This window comes from Schistocerca americana, chromosome 4 (genome assembly GCF_021461395.2).
Source record: "Schistocerca americana isolate TAMUIC-IGC-003095 chromosome 4, iqSchAmer2.1, whole genome shotgun sequence".
Taxonomy (NCBI): Eukaryota; Metazoa; Arthropoda; class Insecta; order Orthoptera; family Acrididae; genus Schistocerca; species Schistocerca americana.
Genome location: NC_060122.1, coordinates 735,855,754 through 735,883,116, shown reverse-complemented (window position 1 = coordinate 735,883,116; position 27,363 = coordinate 735,855,754). Strand labels below are relative to the sequence as shown.

The 27,363-nt window shown below is 41.5% G+C and overlaps 1 protein-coding gene across 1 annotated transcript in view; it reads right to left on the bottom strand.

The window, feature by feature from the left end:
• Positions 1-19,734: 19,734 nt before the first annotated feature.
• Positions 19,735-27,363, bottom strand: part of LOC124613764 — a 77,489-nt gene continuing 69,860 nt past the window's right edge. Inside the window, exon 6 of the mRNA XM_047142480.1 lies at positions 19,735-19,840. Within this exon, the coding sequence (XP_046998436.1) occupies positions 19,811-19,840 (30 nt within the window). The 3' untranslated portion in view covers positions 19,735-19,810. The remainder of the gene's footprint in view (positions 19,841-27,363) is intronic.

Sequence of the window (27,363 nt, the reverse complement as noted above, 5' to 3'; positions counted from 1 at the left end):
CCCTGCAACGTTGACAATAGAAAGGACCTAGACAATGTGGATAAATTTTGGGAACGATTAGAACTTGAAATGTCAAAGATACCGAGGAATGATGTCAAAATACTTCTTGGAGATTTCAATGCACAGATTGGCAGAGAAAAGAAATACAGGAAGACGGTTGGGCTATACCCAGCACACAAATTGACCAACAAAAATGGCATGCGACTAATCCAACTTTGTCAACAATTCAACATGAAAATCAGCTCAACGTCGTTCAATAAGAAACCAAGAAAACAGAAGACCTGGAGATCCCCTATAAGCCAATTGGGAGAATTTCAAATTGACCATGTGGCCATCTCATATAACTTCCAAAAAGAGATCAGAGATATCCAGGTTAGGAGAGGTGCAAATATTGACTCAGATCATTATCTCACAAGAGTTCGGGTCCAATTCACCCCAAGAAGGAAAACACCAAGAATTCCACCAGCAATCCCAAAATTTGACCTACAAAAACTAACAGAATCAGAAACAATTAAAAAATGGGAAAATTCTCCCGCAAACAACTGGGAAACATTCAAGGAAAAAATCACAAAAATAGCGAAGGAGCAAATACCACTGAAGAAGAAGCACAAACATCCATGGTGGAATATGGAATGCGAAGAGGCAATTCAAGTTCGTACAGAAGCCTTTGCGAAGTACAGTTCAAATAAAAATGAGAAAACTCTTCAAAACTTTTTAGAAACACGGAAACTTTCAAATAAACTTATTAGACAAGAGAAGAGAAAGTATGTAACTCAGCAACTGGAATCAATAGAAGCAGATTTTAAAAATTATAATACGCATGGATTCTACAAAACTTTTGCAAACCAAATTAAAGGGTATATCCCGCAAAATGTCTGTTTTCGGAAATCAGATGGGAATCTGGCACTAAGCGACGAAGAAAACTGTGAAGAATTAGCCAAATATTTTGAAACTCTACTAAACTGTCCAGAACCAACAGAAGCTCTTCCAATATCCAGCACTAAAGCCCCGCAACAGCAAGACTCTGTACCGCCAACTGAAGAAGAAATTATCAAACACATAAACAAACTCAAAAATAACAAAGCATCAGGAGAAGATGGAATTGTAGCCGAATTTCTCAAAAGTCTAGGGTCTAACTCAAGAAATGAGCTAGTTAAAATTATTCAAAACATATGGGTTACTGAAGAAATACCAGAAGATTGGAAATGTGCCCTAATACATCCGTTACATAAAAAAGGGGATAAAACGGATGTGAACAACTATAGAGGAATCTCCTTACTTGCCGTCACATACAAGATATTATCAGCTTGTCTTCTTGAAAGAACACAAAAACTGCTAGAACCCAAAATCTCAGATTTCCAAGCTGGTTTCAGACCAAACAGATCATGTCCAGAACAAATTTTAAACTTGAAATTGATTACAAGGATGAGACAAATGCGAAGGAAGCCTACAGTATATGTCTTTGTCGACTTTAAAAAGGCATATGATTCAATTCACAGACCCACACTATTTAAAATTCTTGAAGAACAAGGACTGGATAAGAAGACACGGAACATCATAGAGCAGACATTAACAAATACAAAATGCAAAGTGAAATTCATGGGAAAACTTTCAAAATCATTTGAGATAAAAACTGGGGTTAGACAAGGTGATGGATTATCACCTCTGTTATTTAACTTAGTTCTGGATAGAGTCATGGCAGAATGGGAAAAAGAACTCAAAAAAGAAAAGTACTGGAAACCAATATCACTGGGAACCAAAAAAGATGACCTACAAATCCCCTACTTAGCCTACGCAGACGATCTTGCAATAATGGCAGATTCTAGTGAAATGGCAGTCAAACAGATAGAAACCTTAAAAGAGTGTGCAGGAAAAGTTGGCCTACAAATATCTTTTGAGAAAACGGTGTTTACAACAACAAATCTAGAAATTTCTAAGTTACAAACCAAATATGGAGAAATTAAGAGGGTACCATACTTTAAATATTTAGGAGAGATAATTTCTGAAAAATACTCACAACAAGAAAGAATATTAAAAGCTCGTAGGGGTCTAGGGCTGGTCCAAAACATTTACAATAAAAAATGTCTATCTATAAATACAAAAATTAAACATTATAAGTCGGTAATTAAACCAATAATGCTATATGCCAGCGAAACCTTGACACTTAAAAGGAAAACAGATATGGAAAACCTGAAGAAAGAGGAAAGGAAAATCATTAGGAAAATTCTGGGTCCAAGATGGACCAAAGAGGGGTATAGATTACAGAAAAATTCTAAAATTGAAGAATATTCTAACATAGAGATAGACATGAGGAAGAGGCGTCTAAAATTCTATGGCCACATAATGAGACTTCCCGATCACAGACTTACAAAAAAAAAAATAGTAAGATACGTAGCATCCCTTGTTAATGGAGGAGAATGGATCAAAAATGTAAAGAAAGATCTGGAATTAGCCAACATTACTACTGAAGACATGAACAAAAGAAACAATTTCAAACTTAAAGTTGACAAATGGGAGGTCAAACCAGAGACAAAAGCGCCGAGAACTGGAACAAAATGGAGCAAAGAAAGAAAAGCTGAATTCTCGCAAAGAATGAAGACCTGGTGGGCAAACAAGAAGAATAAGAAGCCCCAGAAGTGAACCATCTTTACTTAGTGTCTTCCATGTTGGGAGCTTTACGACTAATAATAATAATAATTTCTTCTGATAGCGTCATGATGACACCATGTGTTTGGACACAGTTTTGACGAAAAGTTTAAAACAAAGCAGAATTGTACTTATCTTTTTACACCACGACGTTGATAAGCCAGCACTTTGTTGGTTCTCACACTACTTTTTCTGGTCCAGGAAACGTGTACAATGTTATTCATGTTTTACAAATTATAAAGTTTATAATGTTCTGCAAATGAAGCACAATTAGTCTCATCGCATTTAACTGTAATATCCTGGACGAGCCCCCAAGTTTAACAGACCTATGATTTCCACAGTCTATAAGTAGTTCTACGCCTTTGTCCGCATGGTGACTTCAGGCACTACAGGAGATTCAAATTTACAGTCCGAGGTCGTTAACAAGTACAAACAGTTTGGTACTCAACTCATATCGATGGCTGCGTTGTTGTCTTCGTGAAGTCTAGAGGTGATTCCACTGCGATGTTCCCGTGGTTTTCTTTGTGTTTGGATGAGACTAACTGGTTTGTAGGGCGATGTGGTATTTTGATTTTTAGAGAGCAAACGTTACATTAGTTTTGCACATCACTATTTAATTCATTTATTCACATTTAACACTTCTACAATAATATGAAATAAGACATTGTTTTACACCACATCTGTATTACCACCTCCTCCAACCCACCCTCCTGATCCCAAGACCATCAGCCACCTTTTCCAAAGATCTACCTCTTTCCCGCATGACCAAAGATAACCGTCTCTTAGTTGTTAAACTCACAGTCAAAGGCTATATTTACATAAAACATTACACGTAAAGAAATTACTGACATACATGATTTTATGTTCTGTTATATCCCGATGCTTTTCTTTTCAGCCTAGATCTCTTTAATTTTCCCATATGCATCATCTATCTTCCACCTAGTTACACATGCTACTGTACCCTTGCATTTTTCCTCTGGCCATTCATGCTTAGCCATTTTGCATGCCATGGCAATATAATTTTTTAGACGTTTGTATTCCCTTTCACCTGCTTGATTTACTGCATTTTTATACTTTTTTTTCTTTCATCAGTTAAATCCAGCATCTCCTGTGATATCATAGGGGAAGACAAAGTAAATATTCCCAAATTCCAATCAAGAATAACTGCCAAGATGAGAAATATAGAAGTAGATATCCTTGGTGTTGCAAAGCAGCTTAAGTCACTTAATAAAGGCAAGACTTCTGGTCCAGATTGTATACCAGTCAGGTTCCTCTCAGAGTATGCTGATACAATAGCTCCATATTTAGCAATTATATACAACCACTCACTCACAGAAAGATACGCACCTAAAGACTGGAAAATTGCTCAAGTCACATCAATACTCAAAAAGGGAAGTAGGAGTAATCCATTAAATTACAGGCCCATATCACTAATGTCAATTTGTAGTAGGAGTTTGGAACAAATACTGAATTCGAACATTATTAAGTACCTCGAAGAAAATGATGATTTACTGATACACAGTCAGCATGCATTCAGAAAATATCATTCTTGCAAAACACAACTAGCTCTTTATACTAATGAAGTAATGAGTGCTATTGACAGGGCATGTCAAATGGATTCCATATTTTTAGATTTCCAGAAGGATTTTGACTCCATTCCTCACAAGCATCTTCTAAACCAAACTGCGTGCCTATGGAATATTGCCTCAGTTCTGCAGCTGGATTCATGATTTCCTGTCAGAATTCATAATAATAGACAGGAAGTCATCGAGTAAAACAGAAGTAACACCTGGTGTTCCCCAAGGAAGTGTTATAGGCCCTCTATTGTTCTATATCTATATTAATGATATAGGAGACAATCTGAGTAGACCTCTTAGATTTTTTGCAGATGATGCTGTCATTTACCATCTTGTAAAGCCATCAGATGACCAAAACAAATTGCAAAATTTAAATTATCTAAGTTGTTTGCCAGATTAAGGGTTCTAACAATCCATGCTGCAACCTGTATATTGCCAGTTATGTTTTTCCTGATGACAACATCCTCCTGAGCAGTCCCTGTCTGGAGATCTGATTGGGGGACTATTTTACACCTGGAATATTTTAACTAAGAGAATACCATCATAATTTGACCATCCAGTAGAGCTGTGTGCCCTTGGGAAAAATAACAGCTGTAGTTTCCCCTTGCAGTACCAGCACAGAAAGGCTATGTTGGTTGATGTTACATTGCCAGATGAGTTTCCCAGCACATAGTCCCAAGCAACTGCAAAAAAGTGTAGGTGACTCTAGTATACAAGAAAGATAAAAGAACAGACCTGCAAAATTGCAGGCCAATATCCCTAACTTCTGTTTGCTGCAGAATCCTTGAACATATTCTCACTTCGAATATAATAAACTTTCTTGAGACTGAGAAGCTTATGTGTAAAAATTAGTGTTGTTTTAGAAAGAATCACTTGTGCAAAACTCAGCTTGCCCTTTTCGCACATGATATACTGTGAACTATGGATGAAGGGCAACAGGCAGATTCCATATTTCTAGTTTTCCAGAAAGCATTTATGTCTACATGGATACTCTGCATATCACATTTAAGTGCCTAGCAGAGGGTTCATCAAACCATCTTCACAATCCTCTATTATTCCAGTCTCTCACAGTTCACAGAAGAAATGAATACCTATATATTTCCGCACGAGCTCTGATTTCATGATTTCCCTTGTATTATCATGGTGATCATTTCTCCCTGTATAGGTCAGTGGCAACAAAATATTTTTGCCTTTGGATGAGAAAGTTGGTGATTGGAATTTCATGAGAAGATTCCTTCACAGCAAAAAAAAAAAAAAAAAAAAAAAAAAAAAGCCTTTGTTTTAATGATGTCCATCCCAAATCCTGTATCATTTCAGTGACACTCTCGCCCCTATTGCACGATAATACAAAACGTACTGTCCTTCTTTGTACTTTTTTTATGTACTCCACCAATCATATCTGGTCAGGATCCCACACTATCCAGCAGTATTTTAAAACAGAATGGACAACTATAGTGTAGGAAGTCTCCTTCGTAGATCTGTTACATTTCCTAAGTTTCCTGCCAATAATACACAGTCTTTGGTTAGCCTTCCCCACAACATTTTCTGTGTGTTCCTTCCAATTTAACTTGTTCATTATTGTAATTGCTAGGTATTTAGTTGAATTTATGGCCTTTAGATTTGATTGATTTATCATGTAACCAAAGTTTAATGGATTCCTTTTAGCGCTCATTTGAATGTCCTTACACTTTTCATTATGTAGGGTCAACTGCTAATTTTCGTATCATACATATACCTTTCCTAAATCGTTGTTGGATTTGTTTTGATCTTCTGATACTACTAGTCAATAAATGACAGCGTCATCTGCAAACAACCTAAGATGGCTGCTCAGATTGTCTCCCAAATCATTTACATACATAAGGAACAGCAAAGGGCCTATAACACTACCTTGAGGAATGCCAGAAATCACTTCTGTTTTGCTCAATGACTTTCTGTCAATTACTACAAACTGTGACCTCTCTGACAGGAAATCGCAATTCCAGTCACATAACTGAGACGATATTCTGTAAGCATACAATTTCACTACAAGCAGCGTGTGTGGTACAGTGTCAAAAGCTTTCTGGAAATCTAGAAATGTGGAATCAATTTGAAATCCATTGTCAACTGCACTCAACACTTCGTGCAAGTAAAGAGCTAGTTGTGTTCCACAAGAATGATGTTTTCCAAATCCGTGTTGACTGTGTGTCAATAGACCATTTTCTTCGAGGTAATTCATAATATTCGAACACAATATGTGTTCCAGAATCCTGCTCCATATCAGTGTTAATGATATGGGCCTGTAATTTAGTGGATTATTCCTTCTACCTTTCTTGAATATTGGTACCTAAATGGTATACAGCCTGTACAAGATAACTTGCTTTTATTAAGGATATTTATTTCCACATTGCTCATCTTGGCAGCTGTTCTTGATTCGAATACTGAAATATTTACTTCATCTTCTTTTGTGAAGGCACTTTGAATGGCTGTGTTTAGTAACTCTGCATTGACAACACTGTCTTTGATACTGTCTCCATTGCTATCATGCAGAGAAGGCACTGATGGTATCTCAATGCTAGCATATTTCGCATGTGGCCAGAATCTCTGGATTTTTGAGACAAAGTTACGTTGTGGAAACTATTATAAGCCTCTCGCATTGAAGTTTGCACTAAATTTTGAGCTTCTGTAAAAGATAGCCAGTCTTGGAGATTTTGTGTCTGTTTAAATTTGGCATTTTGTTTCTACAACAGTGTTCTGACCTGTTTTGTGAACCAAGGAGTATCAGCTCCATCATTTGTTAATTTATTTGATATAAATCTCTCAATTGCAGCCGATACTATTTCTTTGAATTCAAGCCACATCTTGTCTGCACTTACATTGTTAATTGGGAAAGAGTGGAGATTGTCTCTCAGGAAGGCATCAAGTGAATTTTTATCTGCTTTTCAAATAGATATATTTTTTGTTTATTTTTGGAGGATTTGGGGGTTACAATATTCAATCTCTCTATGACAATCCCATGTTCACTAATCCCTGTATCCATTTTGATGCTTGTTATTAACTCAGGATTATTTGTTGCTAAGAGGTCAAGTGTCTTTTCACAACTGTTTACTATTTGCGTGGGCTCATGAACTAACTGCTCGAAATAATTTTCATAGAATGTGTTTAGCACAATTTCGGATGATTTTTTATTCATACCTCCAGAATTAAACATGTATTTTCATCAACATATTGAGGGTAAATTAAAGTCACCTCCATCTGTAATTGTATGAGTGGGGTATGTGTTTGAAACCAAACTCAAGTTTTCTTTGAACCTTTCAAGAATTGTATCATCTGAATTGTGAGGCTGGTAAAAGGGTCCAGTTATTATTTTACTTGAATTTCCAGCAGTGACCTCTGCCCATACTAACTCACAGAAACTATCCAATTCAATTTTGCGACAAGAAAAACTACTTCCAGCAGCAACGAACATGCCACCGTGAACTGTGTTTAGCCTATTCTTTCAGAACACCATTAGGTTCTTCGCAAAAATTTCGGCTGAACTTATCTCTGACACTAGCCAGCTTTCAGTGCCTATAACAATTTGAGCATTAGTGATTTCTATTAGCACTTGGAGCTCTGGTACTTTCCCAACACAGCTACGACAATTTATGACTGTTATACCAATGGTTCCTGTATCTATGTTCTTCCTGTGTTCTGCCTCCACCTTTTTTTGACTGAAGCCCTTTTTGTGTTTTCCCAAGACCCCCTAACCTAAAAAAACACCCAGTCCACACCACACAGCTCCTGCTACCGATGTAGCTGCCTCTTTCATGTGGTGGACTCCTCATGTAGTGGACTGCTGACCTATTCAACGGAACCCAGAACCCAAAACCAAACCACCCTATGTCACAAGTTGGGGAATCTGCAGCCTACACTGTTGCAGAACCATCTGAGCCTGTGATTGAGACCCTTCACTCTGCTCTGTACCATAGGTAGTTAGGTTTTTGAAAATCTGTGTATTACCAGACGCAATTCATGTGTTTTCATCAGGGTCTACAGTAGATTTCCGTAGCGTGAGTTGATAATCCATTCATCTGCATAGTTTAGTTTTCCACAGTCTTTAGTATGGACAGGGACTGTGATCGGTGGGTGCAGATGCAAGCCGAGCTAGTGACACTTCGTTCTCAGCTTCAGGCTGTGATGGCTTCGGTTACACAGCTTGAGGCTGCAGTGTATGGGCACCACTGTTGTGGGCCAGCCATGGGGATCCAGCGGGCGTCCAGTACATCAGAGTCCTCTGATTGGTCCACACCAGTGGCCAACTCTGTTATTGCTTGCACTGAGGCTGACCCCTCACCTATGGTCGAGTCTGAGGGCACCCCGGGGCGAAGCAGGTGGCAAAAGACTTCCCAGGTGACCACATGTAAGGCCTCCCCAGTTTGTCTGACAAACAGATGCTGTCAGCTGTCCTGTTTCAGAGGAAATCACTCAGCCTGCAAGATTCGGGCGATTGCAGAGGGTGGGATTATTGGTAGTTGGGAGCTCCAACGTTGGGCGCGTTATGGGGCCCCTTAGGGACTTGGCTGACAAGAAGGCTCCATGTGCATACCAGGTGGAATCATTCCAGATATGGAAAAGGTCCTCCTGGATGCCATGAAGAGCACAGGGTGCAGCCAACTGCAAGTGGTTCCTCACGTTGGTACCAATGATGTGTGTCACTTTGGATCAGAAGAGAGTCTCTCTTGTTTCGAGCAGCTAACAGAAGTGATAAAGGCTGCCAGTCTTGCTTGCAAGATGAAAGCAGAGCTGACCATTTACAGCATAGTCAACAGGACCAATTGCGGACCTCTGGTACAGAGCCAAGTGGAAGGTATTAATCAGAGGCTCAGGCAGTTCTGCGACTGTGTAGGCTGCAGATTCCTCAACTTGTGCCAAAGGGTGGTTGGGTTTCTGGTTCTGCTGAATAGATCAGGAGTCCACTACATGCAGGAGGCAGCTACATGGGTAGCAGGGACTGTGTGGCGCGGACTGGGTGGTATTTTAGGTTAGAGGGTCTCGGGAAAACACAAGAAGGACTTCAGTCACAAATGGAGTAGGCTGAACACAGGAAGAATGTAAATACAGGAACCATTGGTATAGCAGTTGTAAATTGTCGTAGCTGTGTTGCGAAAGTACCAGAGCTCCAAGTGCTAATAGAAAGCACTGATGCTCAAATCATTATAGGCACTGAAAGCTGGCTAAAGCCAGATATAAGCTCAGCGGAAATTTTTGCAAAGAACCTAATGGTGTTCCGAAAGGATAGGCTAAACACAGTTGGCGGTGGTGTGTTTGTTGCTGTCACAAGTAGTTTAAGTTGTCGCAAAATTGAAGTAGATACTTCCTGTGAGTTAGTATGGGCAGAGGTCATTGTTGGCAACCGGAATAAAATAATTATTGGATCCTTTTACCGACCTCCCAATTCAGATGATACAGGTGCTGAAAGGTTCAAAGAAAACTTGAGCTTGATTCCGAACATGTACCCGACTCATACGATAACTCGTAGTTGGTGGTGACTTTAATTTACCCTTGATATGTTGGCAGTATTATGTGTTCATTTCCAGAGGTACGTATAAAATACCATACGAAATTGTACTAAAACACATTCTCTGAAAATGATTTCGAGCAGTTAGTTCATGAGCCTACATGAATAGTAAATGGTTGCAACAACACACTTGACCTCTTAGCAACAAATAATCCTGAGTTAATCCTGAGTTGGCAGCAACTGAGAGATTTATACCAGATAAATTAACAAACGATGGAGCTGATCCTCCTTGTTACACAAAATGGGTTAGAACACTGTTCCAAAAACAACAAAACAAACATGCCAAATTTAGACAGACACAAAATCCCTAAGATTGGCTTTCTTTTACAGAAGCTCGAAATTTAGCGCGGACTTCAATGCGACATGCCTATAACAGTTTCCACAATGAACCATTGTCTCGAAACCTGGCAGACAATCTAAAGAGATTCTGGTCATATGTGAAGTATGTTAGCGGCAAGAAACAATCAATGCCTTCTCTGCATGATAGCAATGGAGATACTATCAAAGACACTGCTGCCAAAGTAGAGATACTAAACACAGCCTTCTGAAACGCCTTCACAAAAGATGACAAAGTAAATATTCCAGAATTCGAATCAAGAACAGGTGCCAGCATGAGTAATGTAGAAGTAAATATCCTCGGAGTTGTGAAGCAACTTAAATCACTTAATAAAGCAAGTCTTCTGGTCCAGACTGTATACCAATTAGGTTCCTTTCGGAGTATGCTGATGCATTAGCTCCATACATAACAATCATATACAACCGTTCACTCGATGAAAGATCCGTACCCAAAGACTGGTTTTGCACAGGTCACACCAATATTCAAGAAAGGTAGTATGAGTAATCCACTAATTACAGGTCCATATTGCTAACATCGATATGTAGCAGGATTTTAGAACATATATTGTGTCCGAACATTATGAATTACCTCGAAAAAAATGGTCTATTGACACACAGTCAACACGGATTTGGAAAACATCATTCTTGTGAAACACAACTAGCTCTTTACTCGCATGAAGTGTTGAGTGCTATTGACAAGGGATTTCAGATTGATTCCATATTTCTGGAAGGCTTTTGACACTGTACCACACAAGCGGCTCGTAGTGAAATTGCGTGCTTATGGAATATTGTCTCAGTTATGTAACTGGATTTGTGATTTCCTGTCAGAGAGGTCAAAGTTTGTAGTAATTGACGGAAAGTTGTTGAGTAAAACAGAAGTGATTTCTGGTGTTCCTCAAGGTAGTGTTATAGGTCCTTTGCTCTCCCTTATCTATATAAACAATTTGGGAGACAATCTGAGCAGCCGTCTTCGGTTGTTTGCAGATGACGCTGTCATACATAGACTAATAAAGTCATCAGAAGACCAAAACAAACTGCAAAATGATTTAGAAAAAATATCTGAATGGTGTGAAAAGTGGCAGTTGACCCTGAATAACGAAAGTGTGAGGTCATCCACATGAGTGCTAAAAGGAACTCGTTAAACTTCGGTTACACGATAAATCAGTATAATCTAAGAGCTGTAAATTCAACTAAATACCTAGGTATTACAATTATGAACAACTTAAATTGGAAGGAACACTTAGAAAATGCTGTGGGGAAGGCTAACCAAAGACTGCGTTTTTTTGGCAGGACACTTAGAAAATGTAACAGACCTTCTAAGGAGGCTGCCTACACTATGCTTGTCTGCCCTCTTTTAGAATACTGTTGCGCAGTGTGGGATCTTTACCGAGTAGGACTGATGGAGTACATAAAAAAAGTTCAAAGAAAGGCAGCATGTTCTGTATTTTCACAAAATATGGGAGAGTGTGTCACAGAAATGATACAGGATTTGGGCTGGAAATCGTTAAAAGAAAGGCGTTTTGCATTGTGATAGAGTCTTCTCATGAAATTCCAATCACAAACTTTCTCCTCCGAATGCAAAAACATTTTGTTGACACTGACCTACATAGGGATGAATGATCACCATGATAAAATAAGGGAAATGAGAGCTCGTACTGTAAGATATAGGTGTTCATTCTTTCCGCGTGCTATACGAGATTGTAATAACAGAGAATTGTGAAGGTGGTTTAATGAACCCTCTGCCAGGCACTTAAATGTGCTTTGCAGAGTATCCATGTAGATGTAGAAGGTCCTGTCGACTATGCTGCAAATGGTCAGCTCTGCTTTCATCTCGCACTCAAGACTGGCAGCTTTTACCACCTCTGTTAGCCACTTGAAACCAGAGAGAATCTCTTCCAATCCAAAGTGACACACACCATTGGTACCGACGTGAGCTACCACCTGCAGTTGGTTGCACACAGTGCTCTTCATGGCATCCAGAAGGACTCGTTTCATGTCTGAAATGACTCCACCCAGTATGCACACAGAGTGCACATTGGCTTTCTTCCCCTTCTTGGCAGACATGTCCCTAAGGGGCCCTATAATGCGCCTAGCACTGGAGATCTCAACTATCAATAATCCCACCCTCTGTGATTGCCCAGATCTTGCAGGCTGAAAGGTTTCCTCTGAAACAGGACAGGAAATGGCTTCTGGCTGAGTGACAGTGTCAGCCACAGATAGCATCTGGAACCTGTTTGTCAGACTAAATGGGGAGGCCTTACATGCAGCTCCCTGGGAAGTCTTTCACTGCCTGCTATGCCCTGAGGTGACCACCCCCTTGATCACAGGTGAGAGGTCAACCTCAGTGTGAGCAGTAACTGGGCTGGCCATTGGTGAGAACGGTTTGGAGGACTCTGATGTGCTGGACGTCCGTTGGATTCCCACGGCTGGCCCACAACAGTGGAGCCAATCCACTGCAGCTTCAAGCTTTGTTACGAAAGCCATCACAGCCTGGAGCTGAGAGTGAAGTATAACCAACACAACAATCACAGTCCCTATCCATACTAAAGACCACGGAAAACTGAACTACCCAGATAATGGCCTATCAGCATGTGCTGTGGAACTCTATTGTAGATGCTGACAAAAATGCAGGAACTCATCTAATAAACTACCTTAAAATGCAGAGTTTCAAAAGCATAACTACCAAAGCACTCAGCTGAAACTAAATACACTCCTGGAAATGGAAAAAAGAACACATTGACACCGGTGTGTCAGACCCACCATACTTGCTCCGGACACTGCGAGAGGGCTGTACAAGCAATGATCACCCGCACGGCACAGCGGACACACCAGGAACCATGGTGTTGGCCGTCGAATGGCGCTAGCTGCGCAGCATTTGTGCACCGCCGCCGTCAGTGTCAGCCAGTTTGCCGTGGCATACGGAGCTCCATCGCAGTCTTTAACACTGGTAGCATGCCGCGACAGCGTGGACGTGAACCGTATGTGCAGTTGATGGACTTTGAGCGAGGGCGTATAGTGGGCATGCGGGAGGCCGGGTGGACGTACCACCGAATTGCTCAACACGTGGGGCGTGAGGTCTCTACAGTACATCGATGTTGTCGCCAGTGGTCGGTGGAAGGTGCACGTGCCCGTCGACCTGGGACCGGACCGCAGCGACGCACGGATGCACGCCAAGACCGTAGGATCCTACGCAGTGCCGTAGGGGACCGCACTGCCACTTCCCAGCAAATTAGGGACACTGTTGCTCCTGGGGTATCGGCGAGGACCATTCACAACCGTCTCCATGAAGCTGGGCTACGGTCCCGCACACCGTTAGGCCGTCTTCCGCTCACGCCCCAACATCGTGCAGCCCGCCTCCAGTGGTGTCGCGACAGGCGTGAATGGAGGGACGAATGGAGACGTGTCGTCTTCAGCGATGAGAGTCGCTTCTGCCTTGGTGCCAATGATGGTCGTATGCGTGTTTGGCGCCGTGCAGGTGAGCGCCACAATCAGGACTGCATACGACCGAGGCACACAGGGCCAACACCCGGCATCATGGTGTGGGGAGCGATCTCCTACACTGGCCGTACACCACTGGTGATCGTCGAGGGGACACTGAATAGTGCACGGTACATCCAAACCGTCATCGAACCCATCGTTCTACCATTCCTAGACCGGCAAGGGAACTTGCTGTTCCAACAGGACAATGCATGTCCGCATGTATCCCGTGCCACCCAACGTGCTCTAGAAGGTGTAAGTCAACTACCCTGGCCAGCAAGATCTCCGGATCTGTCCCCCATTGAGCATGTTTGGGACTGGATGAACCGTCGTCTCACGCGGTCTGCACGTCCAGCACGAACGCTGGTCCAACTGAGGCGCCAGGTGGAAATGGCATGGCAAGCCATTCCACAGGACTACATCCAGCATCTCTACGATCGTCTCCATGGGAGAATAACAGCCTGCATTGCTGCAAAAGGTGGATATTCACTGTACTAGTGCCGACATTGTGCATGCTCTGTTGCCTGTGTCTATGTGCCTGTGGTTCTGTCAGTGTGATCATGTGATGTATCTGACCCCAGGAATGTGTCAATAAAGTTTCCCCTTCCTGGGACAATGAATTCACGGTGTTCTTATTTCAATTTCCAGGAGTGTAATTTGTCCCTGATTAGGAATTTGTAATATGCCACAAAATCAGTTTACTTTCCGACACAAACAATAAAATGAGAATTCTGGCTATTAGATATTAAGTTAACATGCAGAAACTGAAGAAACTAAACTACCAAAGCAAGCAGATGAAATTATACAATTCGCTCCTGGTTAGGAACTCATAAAAGTCACAAAATTGGTTACTTCCCTGTTGCTGTGTGTGTCTTGGCCAGCTGCTGCTGCCTGATAGCATTTGGGCATTTGACAGAGTGCCCCATAGCAGGCTGTTAAAGAAGGCATGAGCAAGGGAATAAGTTCACAAATATGTGAGTGGCTTGAAGACTTCTTAAATAGCAGAAACCAGTATTTTGACCTCAATGGTGAGTGTTCATTGGAGACAAGGGTATTGCCAGGAGTGCCCCAGGGAAGTGTGACACGACTGCTGTTTCTCTCTGTATACCTAAATTATTTGGCTGACAGGTCGGGCAGCAATCTGTGGTTGTTTGCTGACGATGCTATGGTTGGTAAGGTGCCAAAGTTGAATGACTATAGGAAGATACAAGACCATTAGCAGGCCCTACATGTGGAAAAATGTAAGTTAATGCTGATAAGTAAGAAAATCAAACTTTTAATGTTGGATGCAGTATTACTAGTGTCCTGCTTGACACAGTCAAGTCATTTAAATATCTGGACATAATGTTGCACTGCGATATGAGGTGGAACAAGCATGTGAGAACTGTGCTAGGGAAGATGAATGTTGATTTTGGTTTATCTGGAGAATTTTAGGAAAGAGTGGTTCACTGGTGTGACCTACAATTGAGTAATGCTCAACTTTTTGGGATCCATACCAGGTTGTATTGAAGGAAGACATCAAAGCTATTCAGAGGCAGGCTGCTAGATTTGTAACCAGTAGGTTCAACCAAAATGTAAGTGTTACAGAGATGCTTCAGGAACTTGAATGGGAATCACAGGAGGGAAAATGACATTCTTTTCGCGAACACTGTTGAGAAAAATATATCTAAAAACAAAGATGATGTGACTTACCAAACGAAAGCGCTGGCACGTTGATAGACACACAAACAAACACAAACATACACACAAAATTCAAGCTTTCGCAACAAACTGTTGCCTCATCAGGAAAGAGGGGAGGAGAGGGAAAGACAAAAGGATATGGGTTTTAAGGGAGAGGGTAAGGAGTCATTCCAATCCCGGGAGCGGAAAGACTTACCTTAGGGGGAAAAAAGTACGGGTATACACTCGCACACACACACATATCCACCCACACATATACAGACACAAGCAGACATATAACTATTGAGAAAATTTAGAGAACCAGCATTTGAAGTTGACTGTTGAATGATTCTACTGTCACCAACATGCACTGTGAATAATGACAAGGAGATAAGATATGAGAAATTATGGCTCATAGGGAGGCATACAGACAATCATTTCACCCTTGCTCATTTGTGAGTTGAACAGTAAAGGAAATGACAAATAGTGGTAGAGGGTGGTGGCTTGCAGAGTATCTCTGTGGATGTAGACATACAGCAACCAGGCTGTTGCCCCTGCAACTACTGAAAAAGCTGCTGCTCCTCTTCAGTAACCACACATTTGTCTGGTCTCTGAACAGATACCCCTTAACTGTGGTTGCACCTATGGTACAGCTATCCAATTGTTGAGGCACATAAGCCACTCCACTGTGGTGAGGTGTATGCTTCATGGGGGGACATGTTGATATGCAACTGAAATGAACTGCAACATTTTTGGTAACATCTTCAAGAGTTCACTTGACAACATTTAATCCTTTTTCTGTTTACTACATTGACATCAAATGCAAGCAAATATCATTGCAATAATTATATAACTGAAGATTGTAGGATTCATTTGGTGTTTACCCTTGCTTTTCCTCGAGATGTGCCCAAATGGGGAAGAAAGTTTTAAGATTCCAGGGAGTAAAGACATCCACCCCTCAACAACACACATAATTGTGTGTAGAGAAAATATTATAAATGTCAAAGCAAATAACACTGAATGAAAACATCAAATGAGCTGTTCATGACGACAAACATATATGAACATAACAAAATCAAATCTCTGAAGATCAGATGCTTTGTTTCAACTGACAATGACTAATTGTGAAATCCAAATCAATATAAACACAAATATAAAATCAATACAAATGTGAAATGTCAGAGCCACCTAAATGCATTGTGCATCAGGAAACAGATTCTATTCAGTGCATATGGTGAAGAACAAAAAGAATTATGATTATGGGTGTATGGGAAATATCATGTAGATGCAAATAACCCAAAATTCCAACATGATCCCATGCCTTTTCAAGTGACTTCTGAATGGAATAATGAAAAAGTTTTTGGTCTTCAGCCAAAGGATTTTGAAGAAAGGATGGCAGCAGCAAAATTTTGTAACTAAAGGGTTTATGCTCTGATTTAGTTGCCAAATGGGAAATAATATGTTTGTGTTATGAGTTTTCTAATTACCAGAGTAGCTACTGTTTTCATGGTGGTGGTCTTTCGTATTTGACACATTATTTGCTCAGAATCCATCATCTAATTAATTAGTGACATTTGTCAATTATTGAGGAATATACTAATATACACTCCTGGAAATTGAAATAAGAACACCGTGAATTCATTGTCCCAGGAAGGGGAAACTTTATTGACACATTCCTGGGGTCAGATACATCACATGATCACACTGACAGAACCACAGGCACATAGACACAGGCAACAGAGCATGCACAATGTCGGCACTAGTACAGCGTATATCCACCTTTCGCAGCAATGCAGGCTGCTATTCTCCCATGGAGACGATCGTAGAGATGCTGGATGTAGTCCTGTGGAACGGCTTGCCATGCCATTTCCACCTGGCGCCTCAGTTGGACCAGCGTTCGTGCTGGACGTGCAGACTGCGTGAGACGACGCTTCATCCAGTCCCAAACATGCTCAATGGGGGACAGATCCGGAGATCTTGCTGGCCAGGGTAGTTGACTTACACCTTCTAGAGCACGTTGGGTGGCACGGGGTACATGCGGACGTGCATTGTCCTGTTCGAACAGCAAGTTCCCTTGCCGGTCTAGGAATGGTAGAACGATGGGTTCGATGACGGTTTGGATGTACCGTGCACTATTCAGTGTCCCCTCGACGATCACCAGTGGTGTACGGCCAGTGTAGGAGATCGCTCCCCACACCATGATGCCGGGTGTTGGCCCTGTGTGCCTCGGTCGTATGCAGTCCTGATTGTGGCGCTCACCTGCACGGCACCAAACACGCATACGACCATCATTGGCACCAAGGCAGAAGCGACTCTCATCGCTGAAGACGACACGTCTCCATTCGTCCCTCCATTCACGCCTGTCGCGACACCACTGGAGGCGGGCTGCACGATGTTGGGGCGTGAGCGGAAGACGGCCTAACGGTGTGCGGGACCGTAGCCCAGCTTCATGGAGACGGTTGCGAATGGTCCTCGCCGATACCCCAGGAGCAACAGTGTCCCTAATTTGCTGGGAAGTGGCGGTGCGGTCCCCTACGGCACTGCGTAGGATCCTACGGTCTTGGCGTGCATCCGTGCGTCGCTGCGGTCCGGTCCCAGGTCGACGGGCACGTGCACCTTCCGCCGACCACTGGCGACAACATCGATGTACTGTGGAGACCTCACGCCCCACGTGTTGAGCAATTCGGCGGTACGTCCACCCGGCCTCCCGCATGCCCACTATACGCCCTCGCTCAAAGTCCGTCAACTGCACATACGGTTCACGTCCACGCTGTCGCGGCATGCTACCAGTGTTAAAGACTGCGATGGAGCTCCGTATGCCACGGCAAACTGGCTGACACTGACGGCGGCGGTGCACAAATGCTGCGCAGCTAGCGCCATTCGACGGCCAACACCGCGGTTCCTGGTGTGTCCGCTGTGCCGTGCGTGTGATCATTGCTTGTACAGCCCTCTCGCAGTGTCCGGAGCAAGTATGGTGGGTCTGACACACCGGTGTCACTGTGTTCTTTTTTCCATTTCCAGGAGTGTATGTCTCCAACATCAAAGGGTGAAACTTACATCTTTACTTAAGTGTTTGAACAATTATTCTCATACTGGATTAATAACTTTTTTTCCATCAGACTATTTTCATGGCATGGTGGGTATTGGTAGTTTATAGTTTGGTATTACAGAGCCTGCAGTTTGATGGTGAGTTTATTTCAATCATTACTAATGAGTGCTTCAACATTTATCAACACCAACCATCAAATTTACAATTAAATGTGCATCCCACCAAGTGCAGCTACATGCCAGCCACTAAAATGACAAAACCTGCTAAAAGCAAAGCAGCAAAAAAGATTCATTTTAATCTAAATGAAAATGGTATGAATAATACTGCATGGACATGAGGGTGCTTGTGGAATATGAGTGAAAGTCATTCCCTGAAGATTAAATGCTGTGATGGATGCAAGAAGAAGTCTATGCAACATTAGCTGCAATGCTGACATCTTTGGAATTATTCAAATCTTCAGCTTCCAATTGAAGTTTTAACTCTCACTTGAAAACAATAGTAATATTCATTCTACTGATTTTGACTTCTGATTAATGTACAGCAGTTTCCACATTTATCTATTTTGTAAATAAAAAATGAACTATTGTATGAGATGGTAAAAATATCAAGATCTCTGTCTTGTTATTTTGCCAAAATTGGTCAAATTTAAGAGTTAAGGAATCACAGTATTAAATTATTTCAAATTAATTTTTTGGAGCTATGTAATTTTATGAATGTGAAATAATAAAAATTATTGATAAGAAAGATTGTCAATCATTTTTATCAGCATTTATTTAGGTCTCAATATAACATTTGATTAATGAAGATTATTCTGCTTTATTTCTACAGAAATTAAGTCAGATTAATTACTGCTACCAAGTGCCTTCCAGGAAAGCGAGTTATAAATATCCCTCTATTTATTGCTCTTACAAAAAAATACAGGGTTTTATTATTTTAATACACGGGGCATGCAAAGACTTTTTTCATTTTATTGTCTCAGTTAAAAACAATTACATTTGTTATTACAGCACCTTTTTCGCTTTTCATTTAGTTATCGTCATATATCAATGAACCAAGTATTTTATTATGTGCTTGCCAGTTTTGAATTTCTGTAACAGAAAACAGTCTCAGCTTCATTTATTCTTGTTTTCTGTTAACATCTACATCTTCCGTTTAATTAAAAAATCTTGAACCCATCGCTAGCAAGTCACCTCTTTCGATTTTGAAAGGAGATAACACATTCACTGGATATAGAAATGTTACAGGTCAGGAAAAAAAAGCTTTTGTTGCATACTTGTGAAAATCTGATATCCATGACAAACACAAAAATCTACAGCAGTCACTTAAAAATAACAGGTATTTTCCTATTTATTTGTAATTTCTGATGGTTATCTAATTGTCTGTAAAAAAAATTATTTCACCCATACTAGCAGTAATTTTACTACAGAGTATGTAATTTTATTATAAATGATCCATTCTTATTTTAGTTATGATACAAAACTGAACTGTATTCTCTGAATTCAATGTAATGATAATGGATCCTACTGTTCTTCACTGGATTTCTTCAATGGTTTCACTCCCCTGAAAACAAAAAGAAAAGGAAATCACTCACTCATCTGCCCATCACGTTCTGTAGATAACAACATGAACAAGAATCTTTAGTGATGTGGGGTCAGTGAAAGTTTACAAAATGAAGCAGTTGGTAGAAACTGCATGTAGAACGTAAGTTCCATTTGGTTTAATAGATGGTTTGAAATTTGTATGTGTCATAGTAGAGGTGGGTGTTAGGCAGTAATGTTGTACAGTTTCAGTGTTGTAATGGCATTGTTATTTCACAGTTTTAGGAGAAATTGGCAGCAACTACAAGCTTTGTGCTGTTATTAGATTTCTGCATGCAGAGAATCAAATGCCAGGACAGTTCAACAACCAATCATGCCGACTGTTTGGACCTGACACGGTGAGCAGCAGTAAGTTCAGATGAAACAACAGGCAACAGGCAGTTCACTTAAGACAAATCAGTATGCACAATGAATATAGTGGCTGATCATTCCTACCAATGCCAGAACTTATGAAAGTGCTTACCAAACAATTTTGCAGAACTGACGCTTCACAATTTCAGATACTTCTTGTTTACTCCCACTTGCCCACTGCTGCATAAAACTGCCATCTGATGACTTGGTTTTCACAAAGTGTGTGCAAGATAGATGCCAAAGCAGTTGATGGAGGAACAGAAAACAAATGTTTGCCCACAGCACTGTCATTTCTTCAACACTATGAAAAGAAAGGTGACTTTTTTGCTTATATTGTCACAGGGGATAAAACTTGGGTGCCACACGGAACAATGGACACAATAAAAGTAAAAATAAGGGAGGGAGTAAGTGAGAAAGGGAATGTTTGCTTGGTGAGAGGGGTGGGGAGGAAGAGTGTTGGGGGAAGCAAGAACGCTATCTGGATAAGGAAGGAATGGTACAGACAGAAGAAAGAATGGAAAAGGTAAGGTGAGACAGTAGGAAACAGGTTAGTGGATGTTAGGCCAGGATGAGTGTGTGAGCACAGGGCATGCTGGAGAGAGATCTCCCATCTGTGTAGTTCTGAGAAACTAGTGCTGGAAGGGACTATCCAAATTAGCTTATGTACTGGAGTAGCTGTTGAAGTCATTTGTGTTGTAGTGCGTAGCATATTTAGCAACTGGATGGTGAAATCTGTGCTTTGCTGCAGTTTGACAGTGGTCATTCATGTGAATAGACAGTTGGTTTCTTGCATTGCCCACATAGAATGCTGGACATTAATTGTAGCATAGCTGATATATAAAATGGCTGCTTTCACATGGGACCTTGCCTTTTACAGGGTAGAAAATACCTGTGACAAGGCTGCAGTAGGAGATGGTGGTTGGGTGTATGGGACAAGTCTTGCACCTGGATCAACCACAAGGGGATGACCCATGACATACACAATTGGGAGCAGGACTGAAATAGTTCTGTACGTTGGGTGGGCAGCAGAACACAACCCTGGTGATGTGGATAGGATTTGGGGTAGGATATCTTTAATTTGGGGTATAGTGAGAGGTAGTTGAAGCCCTGGTGAAGGATGTGTTTCAGCTTTCCAAGTCCAGGGTGATCAGAGAAGTGCTGGTTGACGGCTGGTTAACAGGTTTACTAGAGTCAGATGAGGAGATTACATGGGAGGCCTGTTTATATATGAGCTGGATAGGATACTGTCTGTCAATAAAGGCTATCTTGAATGAACAGATGTATTTACAAAGCTATCTGAGAGGTGGAGATTGACATCTCGGAGGGTGGCTTGTTGTGTTGAGAAGGACCATATGAAGTGCATTTGGGAGTAGGATGAGTTGAGGTTACGGTGAAAAGAGCAAAGATTGTCCTGCCATGAGTCCAGATCATAAAGATGACAGCAGTAAATCTGAATAAGACAAGGGATTTTGTGTGTTGACTAGATAGGGAGGATTCTTACAGATGGTCGATAAATAAGTTGGCATAGGATTGTGTCATGTGAATACTTAAGGCATACAGATTTGTTGATAGATTTGGCCTTCAAAAGTGAAGTAATTGTGGATCAGGATGTGGTTGACTAAAAGCAGGGTGAGTTTGGCATCAGGGGGATGCTGAGAAAGGTAGTGGGCATGGGTGATGTTGGTGAATAATGATGTTGCATCCACAGTGAACTCCATGGGACACTGGTGGTAACGGGACAAGAACTGTGGAAATGTGTTATAGGAAGCGAGTGGTGTCTTGAATGTAGGATGGGAAGTTACAGACATTAGTTTGGATGTGTTGGTCAACAAAAGCAAGGTTCATTTTGTAGGAGCATTGCACCAAGCAACAATGGGACAACCAGCAGGGAGACCTGTGTGGGTTGTCTTTGTAGAGTTTGCTGAGTAGATAAAAGATTGGAGTATGGGGGTTTGCTGGTGTAGGAAGGGAGATGGATTCAGGGGTCAGGTTTTAGGATGGACTTAAGGCCTTGAGGACCTGCTGGAGGTCCTGTTGCACTTCTAGGGTGGGATTATGATTTCAAGTTGTGTATGCAAAAGTGTCAGAAATTTGGTGGAGTCCCTGAGCCACATAGTCATGTGATTTGATTACTACTGTGGTGGAGCCTTTGTCTGTGGGAACAATGATTAGGCCTGGATTAGTTTTCAGGTTACGGATAGCTGTGTGCTCCATGGGAGTGATGTTGGACTCATAGGATAGGAAGGTGAGGCCAGATCAGAAGTGAGGAATACCTGAAAGGTTGCCGGGGGATGACTGGATGGAAAGTGAGGAGAATCATGGTTGCAGGGAGGGTGGAACCATTTTAAAAAAGGGTTCTGTATGGTGTCTTGGTTGGCTGTTGTGAGCAGAGTGTGTGGCAAAGAACTGTTTCCACTTTCAAAAATGAGTCAAGGAAATAAAAATCTTTTAAAAAGTGGGATGGTTCAACTTAGGCTTAGAATTACAGGTGATGGCTTTAGAAAGAATGGACACTTCTGCAGGGGTCAGAGTTTTGGGAGACAGGTAGAAAACAACGTCATGGGATGAGTGTCAAGCAGCAGTTTGTTTCTGAGTTGTTTTGTGTCTGAGAGTGAAGGAAGTTTTTGGGGATTTGAAAGGCAGAATAAGCCATCAGGGCAAGGGAAGGGGAGCTATGAGAGTTTAATTATGTTTGTGGGGTGGGGGTGGGGGTGGGGGTAGGGGGGGGGAATTTTATCAGACTGGTAGTCTCTTTCCTGGTTGTAGGTAATCCCATGTTGGCACAGGACAGGAGTAGATGGAACAACTTCCACAGGTGGTGCAGGGAATGCTGTTTCTATTGCAGAAATACCATTCAGGAAGTTGTCATCACAGAGTAAAAGGATTTTGCACAGGAGTAGAGGCTGTGAAGTGTGGTTTGAGCTTGGATTATATGATTGTGAAGGGCTAGATTGGTGAATGTGAGGGACAGATGGATTTGGAAAAGGCGAAGGTTATTGTGGTAGGATGGGTGAGAGCTCGAGATGCCAATTTCAATAGTAAGTCCATTATGTTGGATACCATGTGCCAGACAAGATTTTCGAAAGAGGATGCGTGCTTGGAGTTTTGCTAGGGCAAAGGAGAGTTTTCAGAATTTTTAGAAATAGAATTATCAGGGATTCATGGCTGGATGGTCAAGAGACAAAGAGAGTGACTGAAAAAAACTTAAAACAAAGTGTAGATAAGAAGGTGAAAATAAATGTTTCAGGTGTTATAATGGAAATAAATGGTAGGTACTGGATATGACTATGAGAGGGTAGGATATGCTGGACAGAGAATTCCCAATAATTCCCATCTCAGTAGTTCAGCGAAACTAGTGCTGAAAGTAACCAAATGGCCCACTTAGTGAGGAAGCTGTGGAAGTCATTTGTGTTGTGTTGTGGTGTGCGGGAAGTTAGAAGGAAGATCATAAAATGTTTCAAAGAAGCAGAAAGTAGTAGTTTCACTCATAAACAGATATGTTTGACCACAAATTCTCACATGCCATAATAAATAAACACATCTGGTAGCTACGATACAATCGTACATAAATATGCATTACCGACTAACGGTCAAGTTTGGCAGCATGAGTCACTAGTGGAGACTGTGTTAATAACAGCACTGAGATTAGAAGTCAAAAATAGTTGTCACTGTAAGAGTAGGGAGTTGTTGTACTGTATTTACAGTATGATGGGCATTACAATAGTGGGCATACAAATTGCGCAATAAAGGATAGCCAGTGTGGTCTGGAAGCAAGTACTGTAGAGGAAAAAAAAGTATTGACATATTAAGGAATAAAGAATGGGCAAATGAGTAGTAGAAGTGAAGAATGATAGTAACAGAGGTAATAGGAAATGGGGTGGAAAAGAGCTAAAAAAGCAATATATATCAAAAACAGAAATTTCTGGATGGAATAATATGTAAAATACAGGAAAGGCAAGTATTCATTTATAACTGACTCATGTGTCATGCATAGGAACACACAACAGTGTTTATACTATATTCTGAGCTCTTGCTCTTTCTATAGGAAAAGTACACACATTCATACTCACTAACACAAAGACAGCAAAATTACACACCAACAATGAGACTTGGCTGTTGATTATCAAAAGCAGTTACATGGTCTGATCAAGGTGAGAAGGGGGCAGGGAAGAACACAGGGCAATGAGGAGGGAGAAGCAGGCTGATGTGAGGCAGGTCTTTTGACAGAAGACTCAGCAGTTGCTCAACAAAACAAAAGGAGTTCAGAGGATAGAGTATATAAGGTTTAGAAAAAAGGAGATGGGAGGGGAGGAGAGAAGGTGGAGATGAAGGAGATAAGGAGTGAAGAGAGAAAGAGAGAGGGGTGGAAAAAGCAGAAATAAGGGTGTGATAAGGGGAGAGGGATGAAGGGAAATAATCCCCACAGAGGCTGGAGGAAGAGTGGTGGGAGAAGCCAGTACACAATTTCGACAGGAAAGGAGTGGTGGGGACAAAAGAAAGAAGAGAGAAAAGTAAGATCAGAAGTGGGAAATGGGTTAGAGGAGGCTTAAGCCTGAGGGACTATGAGAGAGAATTCATAATAATTCCCATCTGTGTAGTTCAGAGAAACTAGTGCTGGAAGTGAGAAACCAAACGGCCCACTTAGTGAGGCAACTGTTGAAGTCATTTATGTTGTGGTCTGAATCATGTTCAGCTACTGGGTAGTTAAGTTTGGGGTTTGCCACAGTCTGGCAATGAGCATTCATGTGAGTAGACAGTTGGCTACTTATCATGCCCACACAGAATGCTGCACAGCTGCACAGTAATTATACAATAAATGATATATAACTTAGCAGCTTTCATGTGTGGCGTGACCTTTGTAGGCTAGGAAATGACTGTGACAGGGCTGTGGTAGAGGTGAAGAGTGGGACAGGTTTTGCACTTAGATCAATCACAGTTGGGAGGAGGACTGGAATACAAATGGACAAGGATATTCTATAGATTGGATGGGTGTCTGAACACAATGTTGGGTGATGTAGGTACAATTTAGGTAGGATACTTGCAATCTCAGGGCTCAACAAGAGTTAGTCGAGTCCCAGGTGAACGATGTGTTCAACTTTTCAAGGCTAAGGTGATACAAGGTGCCCATAGGAATACTTTTAACATGTTTATTAGTGATAGAGGTGATCTGTTTATGGATGAGCTGGCAAGGATACTGTGTCAATAAAGACACTTGATAAGGTTATCAGAATATTTCAAAAACTCCTGTGGGGTAGGGTTTGTGAAGTTTTGGGGGTAGTAAAAAGTAGTAGTAGTGTTGGGAGTAGTATTCAGTATTCAGTTTATTCACCACTAACCACTTACAGCAGAACAGGTCTGAACATTAAATATACAATTAACAATAACTTTACAATAAAGTTTTTACAATTTAATTCCTTTTCTTTTAGGAATATTCTTATATACTAATGTCAATGATTATTTCAAAATATTCTGTTATCTTATAAAATGGGTGTTTGAGTAACCAGTCATAAATCTTATGTTTGGAAATATTACTGGTCAGTGACCGAGCAGATGCTGGAAGTTTATTGAAGAGTTTTAAACTCATTATTTTGAGTGAGTTTGCAGTCTTTGTGAGTCTGTGTTTTGGTGTGTCGAAGTCCAGTTTGTCTCTGGTGTTGTGGGGATGTATGTTCTCTCTGGGTCAAACTCATTTAAGTTGCTTTTGACATAAAGCAGTGCTGTGTAGATGTATAGATTCACAACAGTTAATATCATGTGCTTGATAAAGAAGGGGTGGCAGTGTTCCTTGGGCTTAACTTCGCTCATTATTCTGATAACATTTTTTTGAATTTTCAGAATTTCACTGACAAAGCAAGAATGTCCCCATAACAATATGGTAGGAAGAGTGTGGGGAGTTGCTGGCATGAGAAGGGAGAGGAATTCCTAACACCAGCAACCCCCAGCACCCCCATGGGCAACCTCTTGCTATTTCCTCCATTACCTCAACACCTACCACCAAATCCATCTCACTTTGTCATTCTCAACTTAACACACCACATTTCTAGATGTCTATAAATATGTCTGTTCATATCAAGCACACCAACCACCAACAGTATCTTCACTTGACGGTTGTCATATGTTCCATGGCAAAAAGTCTCTTCCTTAGAGTGTCACCACCCACAGATGACATATCTGTAGTGGAAAGCAGGAGTTATCAATACATACCAGTAACCCTACCAGAGCCTTTGCTGACAGACAATATCCTATCTAGCTCATCCATAATCAAATCTCCCATGTCATCCGCACCTCTAACCAGTAAACTTGTTAAGCAGCCACCTAGCAGCACTCCTCTCTTCACCCAGAATCACTCTGGCCTTCAAAAGCTCAACCACAACCTTTACCAGGGCTTTGACTACCTCTCATTGTGCCCTGAGATGAAAGATATCCTGCTCAAAATCCTACTATCACCAAAAGTTTTGCTTTGCCGCTCACCCAACCTACAGAATATCTTCCATTGCTAATAAGTGTGATTGTCATGGGTCATTCCCTTGTGGTTGATCCAGGTATAAGATATGCAACATTCTGTGTGTGCATGACAGGTAACCAACTGTCTGTCACCACCAAATTGTTCCAAACAGCAAATTTAACCATCCAGTTGCCAAACATGCTGCATGCCACAGCACAAATGATTTCAACAGCTGACTAGCTAAGTGGTCCATTTGGTTAGTTCCTCCAATCACAAGCTTCTCTGAACTACACAGATAGGAATTTTTGCTCCAGCATATCCTGCATTCGCGCAATCCCCATAAAACTCCACTAATCTATTTCCCACTGCTTCACCTTAACTTTCTTCTTATCTCTTCAGTCTACATCACTCCTTACCTGTCCAAATCATGTACTGCCTTCTCTCATCATTCTCCCTCCCCCCTCCCCCATGTGGGCGTTCTGTCCCCCACTCCCTCCTCATCTCCTCGATTTTCCCCACCTTTCTCTCTCTCTGCTTCTTATATATTCTACCATCTGAACTTGCTTTGTCTTGTCGTGCAGTGACCGAGTCCCTGTCAAAATACCTCCCTCACGCTATCCAATTCTCCGCCCCCCCCCCCCCTTCCACACACATTGCCTGTGTCCTTCCCTACCCCTCTCATCACATAC